We start from the raw sequence: 15,868 nt of genomic DNA, 5'->3' as shown, positions 1-15,868 counted from the left end.
CCACTTGCCTGGATGAGGGCAGCTCCAACAACACTCAAGAAGCTCGACACCATCCAGGACAAAGCAGCCCGCTTGATTGGCACCCCATCCACCACCCTAAACATTCAGTCCCTTCACCACCGGCGCACAGTGGCTGCAGTGTGTACCATCCACAGGATGCACTGCAGCAACTCGCCAAGGCTTCTCCGGCAGCACTTCCCAAACCCGCGACCTCTACCACCTAGAAGGACAAGAGCAGCAGGTACATGGGAACAACACCACCTGCACGTTCCCCTCCAAGTCATACACCATCCCGACTTGGAAATATATCGCCGTTCCTTCTTCGTCGCTGGGTCAAAATCCTGGAACTCCCTAACAGCGCTGTGGGAGAACCTTCACCACACGGACTGCAGCGGTTCAAGAAGGTGGCTCACCACCACTTTCTCAAGGGCAAATTAGGGATGGGCAATAAATGCCAGCCTCGCCAGCGACGCCCACATCCCATGAACAAATTTTTTAAAAAGCAGATTCTGTATCCCTAACAATCATGAAGTTCACCTTTATTGCCCAATATCTAGTATTGTGACTTGGGGCTGTAACAATAAAAGCTCCATATTATATAAGAAATTGGATACCATAATCCCGCATGTAAACCATGTGCATTTCTCCAATCTTCTGAGGTGGAACTGACGAACACTCTGGTCAAACGAAGTCAATGAAAAATCAAGAAGCTGGTTTATCTCATAGATTATAATTGACTGAACAGAATAGTAATTCCAGCTGTTTAACTTCTTTTATGACATTTCTCATAACACATAAAACAACGAAGCATGCTACACCACCTTGTTAGCAAGCGAACTTAACTTGCCCTGGTCAGCCTTATCAATGAATCTGTCCAGCTCTCTTCTTAATGGAAGCTTGTCTCCTACCTGTCTCCCTCAGCAACCTTTTTTTGAATTGACTCACTGACAATGTCTCTCGTCCTTTTGTTCTCTTCCGGGACAGGAAGTTAACAGTTCGATCTCTGTTCGATCTCTGACTCCTTCCCTGTCTAGGGGTTGGCCATCAGAGCTGTTAACTAAACCGGCCAGCACCTCCTGGATGGAAGCCCTGAGCAATTATAATTGCTGCTCTCAAAACGTATAGAGTCATCCCAACACAACGTGTCGGAATGGTTCACAGGAAAGTCTAAATGGACTTCCATTGTTTATCTGAAGTTTGATCCATTTTGCTTGGTTTCAATACATATTTTTCCTCCTCCTCCCCCCAGTTCTGGCTACAGAAAAGATTTAAAAACTTTGTGAACTGAATCTAACTTAAAAGTAACGCTCAAATATAAATCACACCCAGAGCATTCCGTGGCAAATAATCGAAAATCCCGAAACATGACACTCGCTGTACTTTTAAAAGTGCGCCCAGGATTGACCATCTGCTTTGTTGTGAGGCAGATGTTTTCACTCATTACTCCCCACAAACATTAATTGTAAAATCGTTCATGAAGATAATATCTTTTTTCTCTCTCTCATTTGCTACTCAGCACAGTAATGCAGAGTTTCGAATACATTTTTTATGCTGTTCACCCCAATTCAGTGGATTTGTTCCTGCCGCTATATAAATTAAAAACAGAAGGATCATCTGAGGATGAGCAAATCTTGAAGGCATGTTTTAGGCTTTTCAACTCACCCATTTTAATCTTGGCATTCTACTGGTAGTGTTTTTTTTGCTATTGCTGTTCACATTTATCTGATATATACACATCTGACAAAATGGACTATTACACAATGTGTTATAATTTGGTTTGGCAGAAAATTCACGCCAGCATTGGTTGGGATATCAGTTTATTTCAAGCAAGTTTTGTTTATAATGCCATTTACAAAAACTATATTCTAATTTGGTGTTTATTTCTGTTAATATACTATACAGCAGTGCATCTCCACATATTTAGGGAAGATGCATTTTTTTGGGGGGAAAATTATAATTAAATTCAAAGCACTTATGTCATGACAGCCCTAAAATCATCACATGTAACCCCAGTTTGTATTCCTTTGTAAAGTTGCATATTACTGAAGTTGTTGGCAGTTTTACATCTGACAGGATTACATCTGACAGCAAGTATTCTACAACTTGTACTTGAGATTTATTTAACCGTCTGATGTTTTAAATAAATGAAAATTGTTATACAGTATTTATGTTTCTGTAGTATGATTTTTGGAATAATTTTCTACAATTCTGAATTATTCGAATCAAATAGACAGAACCAAATTCCAGTTGAAAAATTGTGTCTTTTAAATCTCAATCGATGTTTTTATTTCTGCTTCCAGGTTGAATAGTTTATGGGAATAGAGCAAATGTTAAAGATTTTTAGTAAATCAAAGTGATATTTTTGTACTCGAATGAAATTGTGGAGTGAAGGATAGTTTGACATCTGTAGCAGTGGAGTATCGGACTCCTGTTCACAGGCTTGGGTTTAAAATTTGAAACTCATCTGTTCATATTCTGTAACTTCCTTTGAATGAACTTTGCCAGATTTCAATTGCATACCTAGGTGGAGTTCCTTATTGTAGTTAAGCCATTCCATTCAGGGGAAGTAAAAAAAATATAGATAATATCACACTAGCAAACAGCTAGTATAGCACATAGCAAATTACTATGGAGGACTTCATGTCCCAAAGCAATCGACCTCTTGGCTAAAGCAAGTCTCTGGCACAGGAAAACAATGAAAAGAGAAAACAAACATTTAAAGTATTTTTTGTTGAAAGAAAATGCTCTTGCCCCTCATTTTAAAATGCTTTGAAGCCTTCACAGAAATGTACTTCATGCTTTGAGGATTAAACATTTCCCAAACTTGCATAATTTTTCTTTTGCTTTTCTTTCCTATAAACAGAAGGCGCATATGCAGACATGAAGCCCATTGCTTTGCAAGCTGTCATCTTTGCATGTTTGATAAAAGTGTTATACCATGCTGTGAAAATCTACTCTTTTTCAGCTGAGAAGCTCATTTAAGCAAGCCTTTACCCTCAAAAAGGCACCCAAATCAGCATCCTCATATTCTGACATTGAAGAGATAGCAACACCAGACTCTTCAGTCCCATCATCCCCTAAAGTGCAACGTGAAGATACAGAATCATCATCTCCCTCCATGAAACCATCACTTTCGTCCACTGAGTAAATAAAGATTTAAATATTTTAAACTTGATTTGTTTATCAACTGTTCACATAGACGTATTATTAGTTGACTTTATGTGAATTAATTTGTTGAATTGTAATGAAAATCTGAAAAGAAAAACTTGGATTTATATAGCGCTTTTCACAACCTCAGGATGTCTCAAATCACTTTACAGTCAATGAAGTATTTTTGAAATGTAGTCATTGTTGTAATGTAGGAATCGCGGTAGCTAATTTGCGCACAGCAAGGTCGCACAAACAGCAATGTGATAATGACCAGATAATTTGTTTTCGCAATGTTGGTTGAGGGATAAATATTGGACAAGACACTGGGGAGAAGTCCCCTGCTGTTCTTTGAAATAGTGCCATGGGATCTTTTACATTCACCTAAGAGGGCAGATGGGGCCTTGGTTTAATATCTACGATGAATGTTTAGTTCCTTTTACACATTTATTTCATCTCTATAGGTTTATGTCATGATGCATTGAATTATAACAAATTATTCTTGTAGCTATTCGGGGGATTCATTGAGACCATTTTTAAATATATAAGAGATTTTTGAAGCTCTGAGAAGTGGTAGAAAGTATTACAGAAGTATTAAATTTTCCAAAAGTTCCCTCGTATGGACGCATGCATCCCATGATGATGAGAGATGCATTGTAGCATTTAAATTAAGTACCCTTGAAGACTAACAAAGTCTTTGTTGCAGGCAATGTGAGTTACATAGAATGTACAGCACGGAAACAGGCTTTTCGGCCAACAGGTCCATGCCAGTGTTTATGCTCCACATGAGCCTCCTCCCACCCTGCTTCATCTAACTCCATCAACATATCTTTCTATTCCTTTCTCCCTCATGTGTTTATCTAGCTTCCCCTTAAATGCTTCTATGCTAGTCACCTCAGCTACTCCTTGTGGTAGTGAGTTCCACATTCTAACCACTTTCTGGATAAAGAAGTTTCTCCTGAATTCCCTATTGGATTTATTAGTGACTATCTTATATTTATGGCCCCTAGTTCTGGCCTCCCCCACAAGTGGAAATGTCTTCTCTATGTCTACTCTATCAAGCCCTTTATAATCTTAAAGACCTCTATCAGGTCACCCCTCAGTTTCCTCTTTTCTAGCGAAAAGAGCCCCAGCCTATTCAATCTTTCCTGATAGATATAACCTCTCAGTTCTGGTATCATCCTAGTAAATCTTTTTTGCACCTTCTCCACTGCCTCTATATCCTTTTTTAATATGGAGACCAGGACTGTTCCCAGTATTCCAAGTGTGGTCTAACCAAGGTCCTATACAAGTTTAACATAACTTCTCTGCTTTTTCAATTCTATTCCTCTAGAAATGAACCCCAATGCTTTGTTTGCTTTTTTGTGGCATTATTAACCCATATCGCTACTTTTAGTGATTTGTATACCTGTACCGCCAGATCCATCTGCTTCTGTACCCCATTTAGACTCTTATTTTCCAAGGAATTGAAAAATATTACATCTACTACATTATCCTTGTCTACCCTTTCTGTTACTTCTTCAAAGAATTCAATAAGGTTGGTCAATCATGACCTTCCCTTTTGAAAACCATGCTGACTATTCTTTATTATATTTTCAGTTTATAGATGTTTCCCTATGACATCTTTGAGTAAGGATTCCATTATCTTTCCTACCACTGATGTTAGGCTAATTGGTCTATAGTTCCCTGGACTTGTTCTATCTCCATTTTTAAATATAGGAAAAACATTTGCTGTCCATCAGTCCTCTGGCACTATTGCCTTTTCTAATGAACCTTTATATATATGTAATAGTGCCTCTGCTATCTCTTCCCTAACTTCTTTTAATATCCAGACCAGGGGTTTTATCCTCTCTAAGTTTGATTAGTTTAACAATTATCGCCCCCCTTTCTATCTTAAATGTTTTTATACCTTCTTTATCTCTTCTAATGTCATACCCACCATGTTGGTCTCCCTGATAAATATTGAGGCAAAGTAATTATTTAATATTTTTGCCATTTCGCTGTCATTACCTGTGAGTTTATAGTGTGTATGCTTTGGTGGTCCTATCCCTTTCCTGATTTTTCTTTTGTTATTTATATGTCTGTAGAATACTTTACTATTTCTTTTTATATTCCTTGATCACTTAATTTCGTAGTTTCTGTTTGCCTTCCTAATTGTTTTTTTACTTCTTTCCTATCCTTTTCATATTCCCTTTTGTCATCTTCTCCTTTGTCTATATACTTAGTGTATGCCTTCTTCATCAGTTTCAATTTTGACCTTATTTCTTTATTCATCCATGGTGTGTCATTACTGGCTGGTTTGATTTTGCTTTTTAGTGGGATATATTTCTCCTGGACTCTACTGATCACTGCTTTAAATGTTTCCCACTGCTGTTCTATTTTAGTTAACAGAGCGGTTTTGAGTAATGATGGTTGTTGAGTGCTGGCAGACGTTGTCTTTTGAATCAGTAAGTTCCCCTGATATCCAAGTTCTGAGAGAGAAAGAGTATGACGGGGTAAGGAGGTGATTGAATAACATAAGAAATAGGAGCAGGAGTAGGCCATATGGCCCCTCGAGCCTGCTCCGTCATTCAATAAGATCATGGCTGATCATCTACCTCTACTCCACTTTCTCATTCTATCCCCATATCCCTTGATTCCCCTCGTGTCCAAAAATCGATCAATTTCAGTCTTGAATATACTCAACAACTGAGCATCCACAGCCCTCTAGGGTAGAAAATTACAAAGATTCACAACCCTCTGAGTGAAGAAATTTTTCCTCGTCTTGGTCCTAAATGGCTGATCCTTTATCCTGAGACTATGACCCCTAGTTCTAGACTCTCCAGCCAGGGGAAACAGCCTCTCACCGTATACCCTGTCAAGCCCTCTTAGAATCTTATATGTTTCAACGTAAGATTCCTTACATTTGTCAACCCCAGTCCATCACCGGCATTTCCACATCATGTTTCAATGAGATCACCACTCATTCTTCTAAACCCCAGAGAATGTAGGCCCATTCTACTCAATCTCTCCTCATAGGACAACCCTCTCATCCTAGGAATCAGTCTAGTGAACCTTCATTGCACCCCCTCTAAGGCAAGTATATCCTTCCTTAGGTAAGGAGACCAAAACTGTACACAGTACTCCTGGTGTGGTCTCAGCAGAACCCTAGATAATTGCAGCAAGACCTCCTTACTCTTATCCAACCTCCTTGCAATAAAGGCTAACATACCATTTGCCTTCCTAATTGTTTGCTGTACCTGCATGTTAATTTTCTGTGATTCGTGTACAAGGACACCCAAATATGTCTGAGTACCAACATTTATTAGTCCCTCACCTTTTAAAAAATATTCTGCTTTTCTATTCTTCATACCAAAGTGGATAATTTCATATTTCCCCACATTGTACTCCATCTGCCACCTTCTTGCCCACTCACTTAACCTGTCTATATTCCTTTGCAGCCTTATTGCGTCCTCACAGCTTACTTTCCCACCAAACTTTGTATCATTAGCAAACTTGGATACATTACATTCGGTCTCCTCATCTCAGTCATTAATATATATATTGTAAACAGCTGAGGCCCAAGCACTGATCCTTGCGGCACCCCACTAGCTACAATCTGCCAACCCGAAAATGACTCGTTTATTCCTACTCTCTGTTTTCTGTCCGTTAACCAATCCTCAATCCATGCTAATATATTACCCCCAATACCATAAACCCTAATCTTGTGTAACAACCTCTTGTGTGGCACCTGATCAAATGCCTTTTGAAAATCTAAATATACTACATCCACTTATCTGCCCTGCTAGTTACGCCCTCAAAAAACTCTAATAGATTTGTCAAACATAATTTCCTTTTCATAAAGCCGTGTTGACTCTGCCTAATCATATTATGATTTTCTAAGTGCCCTGTCTATATTCCTTTGCCACCTCATTGCATCCTCCTCACAGCTTACCTTCCCACCAAGCTTTGTATTGTCAGCAAACTTGGGTACATTATACTCGGTCCCTTCATCTAAGTCATTAATAATAGATTCTAGCATTTTCCCTACTACTGATGTTAGGCTTACTGGTCTATTGTTCCCTGTTTTCTCTCTTCCTCCTTTCTTGAATAGCGGGGTTACATTTTCTACCTTCCAAACCACAGGGACGGTTCTAGAATCTAGGAAATTCTGGAAGATCAAAACCAATGTATCCATTATCTCTGCAGCCACCTCTTTTAAAACCCTAGGATGTAGGCCATCAGGTCCAGGGGATTTGTCAGCTTTTAGTCCCATTAATTTCTCCAGTACTTTTTCTTCACTAATCTTAATTACTTTAAGTTCCTCACTCTCATTAGAACCTTAGTTCCTCACTATTTCCGGTATATTTTTTGTCTTCTACTGTGAAGACAGATACAAACTATTTGTTTAACGTCTCTGCCATTTCCTTATTCCCCATTATAATTTCTCCTGTCTCTGCCTCTAAGGGACCCATGTTTACTTTCGCTATTCCCATCCTTTTTGCATACTTGTAAAAGCTCTTACAATCTGTTTTTATATTTCTTTCTAGTTTATTCTCACATTCAATTTTCTCCCTCTTTATCAATTTCTTGGTCATCCTTTGCTGATTTCTAAAACCTTTCCAATCCTCAGGCTTACTACTCTTTTTGGCAACATTGTAGGCCTCTTTTAGTCTAATACTTCTCTAGTTAGTTACGGTTGGATCACTTTTCCAATGGAGTTTTTATTCCTTAAGGTAATGTATATTCGTTGAGAATTATGAATTATTTCTTGATATTTTCACTATTGCTTACCTACAGTCATATTTTTTAATCTAATTTCCCAATCTACCTTAGCCAGCTTGCCCCTCATACCTATGTAATTGGCTTTGTTTAAATTTAAGACCCTAGTTTTGGATGTAACTATATCACTCTCAAACTCAATATGAAATTCTATCATATTATGATCACCCTTCCCCACAGAATTCTTAACTATAAGATTACTAATTAACCCTGTCTCATTACACAATACTACATCTAAAATAGCCTGTTCCCTCGTTGGTTCCTCTACATAATGTTCTAGAAAACTGTCTCGAATGCATTCCATGAACTTGTCCTCCAAACTACTTTTGCTAATTTGGTTTGCCCAGTCTATATGAAGATTCAAGTCCCACACAATTATTGCATTACCCTTATTACTTGCTCCTCTAATTTCCTGATTTATACTCTGTCCAACACTATAACTACTGTTAGGGGGCCTATAAACTACTCCCATTAGTGTTTTCTGCCTTTGTTATTTCTTAGCTCCACTCATACTTATTCTACATCCTGATTTTCTGAGCTAAGATCCTTTCTCACTATTGCCTTTATCTCATCCTTTATTATCAGGGCTACCGCCCCCCCCCACTTTTTCATTTTGCCTATCTCTTCTAAAAGTCAAGTACCCTGGAATATTTAGTTCCCAACCTTGGTCACCCTGCAACCGCGTCTTAGTAGTGGCTACTAGATCACACCCATTTATCTCTATTTGTGCCAGTGGTACAGGATATGAATGGGCAACAGAGCTTTGACTTACCTTAGCTACCCTTGGTTAAATATTTGAAGCTCTTCAGGCAGCCTGTGGCAGTTCTTGGGATGGTGGAGATTGCATCCAACCTCTCCGTACAGGCTGAACAACTCTCTAATGGGGCGACCTCAAACTCCCAACAGTCTTGTTCTTTTGGTCCTCACATCTACCAAAAGGATCTCCACAGGGCTCCTTCACACTGGTGTCACTCCCTAGGCTGCTGCTGTCTGTGACATATTTCCCACTTTTGCCTCTTTACTTAGTTGCAGCATTTTAAATGCTGTAATACTGAATTTCCCTCCCTACCAATAAACCTTGAGGAGTGGTAATACTGTTTCAAACCCATCTCGCATAACCAATGAGGACCCTGGGATGAAAAAGTGGCAGGTCAACGGAGGAGTCTTATCTCCTGCCCACCCCCCACCCCCCCCTGCTTGCCCATCAATCAGAGGGAAATTTAGCCCAGATTCTTCCTCTTACTCATCTTGTGCATAGACAGGCTTCCTCCTTGACAAGTTCAGGGTGATTCCCAGTAGGAGCTCCATTATTCCCAAGTACTGAAATAAATGGAGGGAGGACACCTGACTAGTGGCAGACTCACCCACTGAATCCAGGTCCAGAATTAGTCCACTGGTCATAACACCCTTTTGATGGCACACTATATCGTAAATAGCACTAAGCAGGCTTTAATTATTAATACAAGGCTAAATAGTTTAAGATTTAAAAATGTGGAAACTGGGGGCATGTAGATGTGGAAGAGGAGGGGGCAAGGATCCTTGAAAAAGAAATGTGATTTTAAATTCACTGTTTTTGTAGAGTGTATTGTTAATGATATAAGAAAATCTCCAAAGGTAAAAAAGATTAGCCATTTTTCCCATCCTAATCACCTCAGATTGTATTTCATCATGTTAATTTTTGTTTATATATGGAGCAAAAGTAACCATTTTAACATATTTGGTCAGTTAAATTTTAATTAATTTTACTAGATTCATGACATCCAGCTCTACCTCACCACCACCTCTCTCAACCCCTCCACTGCCTCTGATTTGTCACACTGCTTGTCCGACATCCAGTATTGGATAAGCAGAAATTTCCTCCAGTTAAATATTGGAAGTCTGACACCATTGTCTTCGGTCCCTGCCACAAAGTCCGTTCCCTAGCCACCGACTCCATCCCCATCCCTGGTTACTGTCTGTGGCTGAACCAAACTGTTCGCAACCTCGGCATCCTATTTGAACTTGAGCTGAGCTTCCGACCCCTAATCCTCTCTATCACCAAGACCACCTACTTCCACCACCATAATATTGTCCGTCTCTGTCCCTGCCTCAGCTCATCTGCTGCTGAAATGCTCATCCATGTCTTTGTTTCCTCCAGACTTGATTATTCCAATGCTCTCTTGGCCGGCCTCTCACCTTCCACCCTCCATAAACTTCAGCTCATCCAAAACTCTGCTGCCTGTAGCCTAACTCACACCAAGTCCCGTTCACCCATCACCCCTGTGCTCGCTGACCTACATTGACACCTAGTCCGGCAACACCTCAAATTTAAAATTCTCATCCTTGTGTTCAAATCCCTCCATGGCCTTGCCCTTCCCTATCTCTGTAACCTCCTCCAGCCCTACAACCCTTTGAGATCTCTGCGCTCCTCCAATTCTGGCCTCTTGCGCATCCCCGATTTCAATCGCCCCACCTTTGACGGCCTCGGCCCTAAGTTCTGGAACACCCTCCCTAAACCTCTCCACCTCTGTACCTCTCTCTCCTCCTTTAAGACGCTCCTTACAACCTACCTCTTTGAGCAAACTTTTGGTCATCTATCAGCTTAAGTGGCTGTTAACGCACCTGCGAAGCACCTTGGAACATTTTACTACATTGAAGGCGCTATATAAATGCAAGTTGTTGTTATGTTGCCACAGATCCCAACACAAGTGTGTTGAATTTTATTAATAACACCTCTCTAATTAAACTGACCAGTTCAACCTGGTGGGTTTCTGGTGTGGTGTGATACAACTTATGTAGTCCTGAGAAGAATAAGAATATGTTTTTAATGCAGGGTCTATGACTCCAGTGAGCCTGAGTTGAAGGAGGTATCAAAGCTACGGACTGAGTTGTGGGATAAGGAAAGGAAACTAACGGATATTCGCCTGGAGGCTCTTAGTTCAGCTCACCAGCTGGAGCAATTACGAGAAGCCATGCATAATATGCAGGTACGTTGTATATTGTGTATGGGAATAAAACTTAGACAACACAGAGAGTTTGCTGGCCACCACATGTTGTCTCATTGAATCAATCTTAATGCTTGTCCGGTTACTAAGTGCCCTCAAAGACAGTCAAAGATTGCTGCATAATTATTGTGACATACAACAACAAATAGATATTGTGTGAGAATAGTTAGCATTAAGTAGGATTGCCAGGCCTGTCATTTTTAAGGTGAAAGCTTCTAGTATTTGACTGGGAATTTCCCTTGCTGAAGGGCGTGTGCATCTGACAACAGCAGTAACTCTGCTCGATGGGAGGTTAAGCACTCACCTGCTTTTGGCAAGACTTAAGGGACATGCGGATATTTTCTACACCAAGCATCTGTGAATATCTCAGCCGTCTTTAATTTTCAAGAGTCCATATCGCTTTGTTAATGTCATTAGTCTGATTTCAAACCTATGTAACATTGTCTTATTTGTCTTTGGATGTGTCATAGCCTTTTTCATGCATTTGAAAGAAGCCTGTGTACTGAAAATTGATTGTTTTTGATTTTTTTAATCTTTGAAAGAAATGGCTTTGTGATATTCAGACTAAATTATTTGTGAAATTCTGATTGTAGCTAGACTCCCACATAGTTCAAATTCTTCCCATTAGGAGTGCTTCTGAAAATAATGAGCAATTAAAAAATTTAATTTAGTATTAAATGTTCATTGTTTGCACATGCACCAGATGGTGCTGCACTGTGCATTGGATGATGATAAATGTAGTGTAAAAATGTTTAACTAGTGAATATGTCAGAAATGATTGCTAGATTCAGAAATTGCAGTAATAAGAAATTACAGTATTTTTAAAGGAATATTCAGAATAAGGTCCTACAGTAAATTTCTCCTTAAATTATGTATGTAATTTTTTTAAAAACTGATTTTTCCAAAATGCCACATAGTATCCAGCCTCCCGATCATGTGTCTCATCTTCAGCATATATCTAAGGTTGGTTCACAGAAAAATCCATCTGATACAATGATAACTACTTTCATTCCTACTTTTAAAAGCTTTTTTTAGACGTCTATCTACCACACGCAACTTCTCAGCTGAGAGAACAGTTGGGCAGATCCATACTGACCCTTCCAACTGATCACTGGGAGTGTTGCAATAGTGGCCAAGATTAGATCGTCCTCTGGTTTTCTTGTCCTCCATCTTACGGAGAAACACCTCTTCTTCACGCAGTACCCGACACTCCAGATGGAATCAAGAACTTGCTGTGCAGAGAATTATTGTCACAAAGTTACATCCAGTTACTCTATTGTACATTATTACATCACTGGCCACATTTTAAAGTACAATTAAACCAATATAAAGAGCCACAGAGTTTCTTAATTTAACACAAAATTAGAATTAAGCTGAAATATGACAATCTAGTTATACTTACACTGATTTTACTGCAGCCATGAAATTCAGATTCTGACTGGTGTGTGAAGCCTCATTTTCTCTTGGTCTATAATAATATGAGTAATATGCTTGAAACCAGATGACTGTTTATATTGGCTTTTTTTTAAGTTGTGGTGTAACTGGACGGGAATTTTCTGTTCCTGCTATTTTTCCTCTGTTATATTTTGTGAACCAAAATTTCAGAGGATTTATTTGGTGCAACGTAATCGGTTCAGGACTGATCTTCATGTTCATAATTATGTGACCACAACTAAACAGACAGTATCAGTCTTCAGATGATTGTGTGAACTACAAGCAGAATCCAATGAATAAAAATTGATCAGAATAACGAAGTGGTGCAGATTTTCGTCTTCACCGTTTGGGTAGTAATCTGGTGGAGTGGATTGCCTGCCCGTTATAAAACCCACCTGATTTCCTTCCATTAATTTCAGTGGAGCGAAAAGCAGGCGAGTTTTACAATGGTTAGGCATTCTGCTCCGTCAGATCACCCCCCAGGTGGCGAAAACAGAAATCTACTCCCGTGGCTTCCTCAAAGATTGATGTAATCTTTAATTTGTGCAACATTTCATTACAAAATCCTTCATAAAAATATTTACTTCATAACAGTTTCTAGCTTAGATTTTGTGAGGCGATTAAATTATGAAAAATTACACTAACAGCATCTAAATACCTTTTCTGTAAAATATGAGGCTTCTCGTAGCCAATTGGTTATTTTGTTGCAAACAAAGAATTATTTCTAATTCAACTATAAAAAGTATCAAAACCGTGTCAAAATAATATTGGAAGCAGAAACTTCAGTGATGAGTTGTCTTTTTTTTATGACTTAAATACTTTGCCTGTATTCCCAACACAAAATCAGAGACAAATGTGTTTATTAAATTACTGTTATTTTTTATAGGTGGAAATTGAAGCATTAAAACTGGAAAATGACCGTCTTAAAACAGATACAGGTACTGGAGCTCCGCAGGCTGTAACATTATCGTCTGCCACTTCCTCTCCTCGGCGATCATTAGGGCTCACCTTAGCTCATTCATTCAGTCTAAGTCTTACAGATTCTGTTGACCAAGGTAATGATGAATACACTTTACACTGCATTCTCACATGTTTGTCTTGAAAAGATTTTTGATACACAAAACAGAAAAGCCTCTGAAATCTACTGTCCTATAAGGTTGACTAGTATATTATTAAGATCGTCAGAACTGATTTCATATCGAGGTCATTATCCCTAGCATTTAACATGAACTCAATTCACAGTGCTGAAAGCTCGTTCTCTGTCTCCCCCCTCCCTCCTCCCCCCCCCCCCCCCCCCAAATCAGCAGTTGTTTTCCCCCTCTCTCTTATTACTGTCACTTCTGCTTTTTATTCAGTCTCCCATTGGACTTATTCCTCACAGTTAATCAGTCTGCTTGAAATCTGACGTCAGACACTGATGGGATTCAAGTGCTCAATCACTTGACTTAACATTCAGGTCCCAAGATTGCCTGTTAGTTGGGAATCTCTCAATAATATTTGCATCACATCTTATCATATCTCAAAGTGCTTCATGCATTGAATTATTTTGAAGTGCAGTAATTGTTGCCATGCAGGCACATATGGGAGACATTCTGCTCCAGAAAAGTCCAACAAACTGCCATAAGATGAATAACTAGTTAATCTGATTATTGGCAGCATTAGTTGAAGGAGTACTATTGATGAGGACACTGAGAGAGCTTCCTGCACTGCTTTGAATAATGCAACGAGATGTGTAAGGGGAGATTTTCCTAGGTCTGTACCCAGGTTCACTGGATCGCCTGGACACTGCAAATATCGTAACATTGGATGAGTTGAAGCACACATCTGTAAAGGAACCCGTCCAGTCTTCCTCCATTTGAATTAAGGAAGGAAATTCCAATGAGTCCCTTCACAGGCCTGCATCCTGGCTCACCCAATTGTCCAATATTCATTGCCCAGACGATCCTGCACATCTGGGTGTGGACCCTGGAAAATTTCCCCCTTTACTGTCCACGTATAACCAGCAGATTTTGCTTTAGTTTAATGTCTCATCCACAGGGCATTTGTTATCTCAGTTGAAGAGAGAAAGAAGTGCATTCATTATAGTCAATTATCAAATCTCAGAGGATGGCCCAAAGTACTTCATACATACAGTGAATTTCTTTGAAGTGCAGTTACTGTTGCTACGTAGGAATTGTGTTCATTTCACAACTTCTCAGCCACCAGATGGAACAACTACTATTTCATCTGGCCTGATCTTGGCTGACTCTTCATGCTTCAATTCTACTTCTTGTTGGTTTGCCAATGAGATCCTTCTTGGGAGGTTGAGTCCAAGTTGCAGGCAGGTGCAACCAATGATAAAACTCAGGTCTTGTCAGCTGCATCTTGCACTCGAGTGTTCCCACTCTCAGATCGGTAGTGAATTACAATTTATGAAATAACACAAATTTCAGATAGAGATGAATTTTAAAAAAGTGTAAAAGGGAACATAAAAAAGCAAAAAATAGAAGTTAAAAAATGGTATTCATAGCTAAAGGGACGAAGTAAAATCCAAGAATGCATAAAGGTATCAAAATTGGAATATCTTGTATAAATAAACATCAGACTCAAACTAACCCCAGTAATGACAGAGTCAGCTAGCAACAGCAAAAACATTTTTAATGCTATCAATAATGTACATATGTATATGTATAAAAAGATTTAAGATTACATTTAAAATTAAAGTCTTTAGTATAAAATGTATACTGATAATTATTTGCTGTAAGGGGTGGATTTTTGTCTCCATTGCCTGGGTGTAAAATATTGCTTGGGTGGAGCGCAAAGATATATACAGGTGGAAAGGATTGCACACCCATAACAGAGCCTGCCTCATTTTCCTCCTAATTAAATGGATGGTTGGAAGATTCTGCGGACTCTGTTACGGCCATGCAATTCTCCCCTTCCGATTTTCCTCTTTGCGCTCATCCCAGGCCATGCTTTCTGCCCAAGAAGTAAAGACAATAATGTGGCTCTAGGATTTCATTTGTATGTGCAATTCTGTCTTTTCCCCTCTCAATCATTCAAATGTGAACTTGCTGAATTTTTAAGTGTTTGCTGTTAAGAATACAAAGGGTGTAGCTAAGACATCTTAATTTATATGTGAATCACCTAATGTTACAAATGAAACCATTTGTTTTGGGTTTTTTGGATATGGAAACTATATTTTCTGTAAATGCTGATTCAGCAACATTTCATGGTATTGTTCTGGTTTTATGTATCAAAAATCATTTAGAGTGGACATTGATTTGTGCAACACTACAGAGCTCTAACACACCCAGTAAAAAGTATGGGGCCTGAGTAAGAGAATGGGATTAGGCTAGTTGGCTCATATGGAGAAAAACACCAGCACAGACGGGATGGAGTTAAAGGCCTGTAACATCTGTGCTGTAACATTCTGTGACTCAATCTTATAAATATAATCATAACCATAGTTGACCTGATTCTATATTTTCTAAAATGCCAATAAACTATGATAGATGTCTTGGTGCAAATGGATTGAGCACAGTCCAAATATAAGTATACAG

The 15,868-nt window shown here is 39.1% G+C and overlaps 1 protein-coding gene across 3 annotated transcripts in view; it reads left to right on the top strand.

The window, feature by feature from the left end:
* Positions 1 to 15,868, top strand: part of LOC137344431 (neuron navigator 1-like) — a 420,186-nt gene that overhangs the window by 362,813 nt on the left and 41,505 nt on the right. For 2 of the 3 annotated variants that reach the window (XM_068007396.1, XM_068007397.1), the window contains 3 exons: positions 2,966 to 3,144; positions 10,721 to 10,874; positions 13,213 to 13,381. In XM_068007396.1, coding sequence (XP_067863497.1) covers positions 2,966 to 3,144; positions 10,721 to 10,874; positions 13,213 to 13,381 — 502 coding nt within the window. The remainder of the gene's footprint in view (positions 1 to 2,965; positions 3,145 to 10,720; positions 10,875 to 13,212; positions 13,382 to 15,868) is intronic. The other variant, XM_068007398.1, reaches the window with a different exon arrangement.

The sequence above is a fragment of the Heptranchias perlo genome, chromosome 27 (assembly GCF_035084215.1).
Source record: "Heptranchias perlo isolate sHepPer1 chromosome 27, sHepPer1.hap1, whole genome shotgun sequence".
NCBI classification, from domain to species: Eukaryota; Metazoa; Chordata; class Chondrichthyes; order Hexanchiformes; family Hexanchidae; genus Heptranchias; species Heptranchias perlo.
This window is presented reverse-complemented; position numbering and strand designations above follow the sequence as displayed.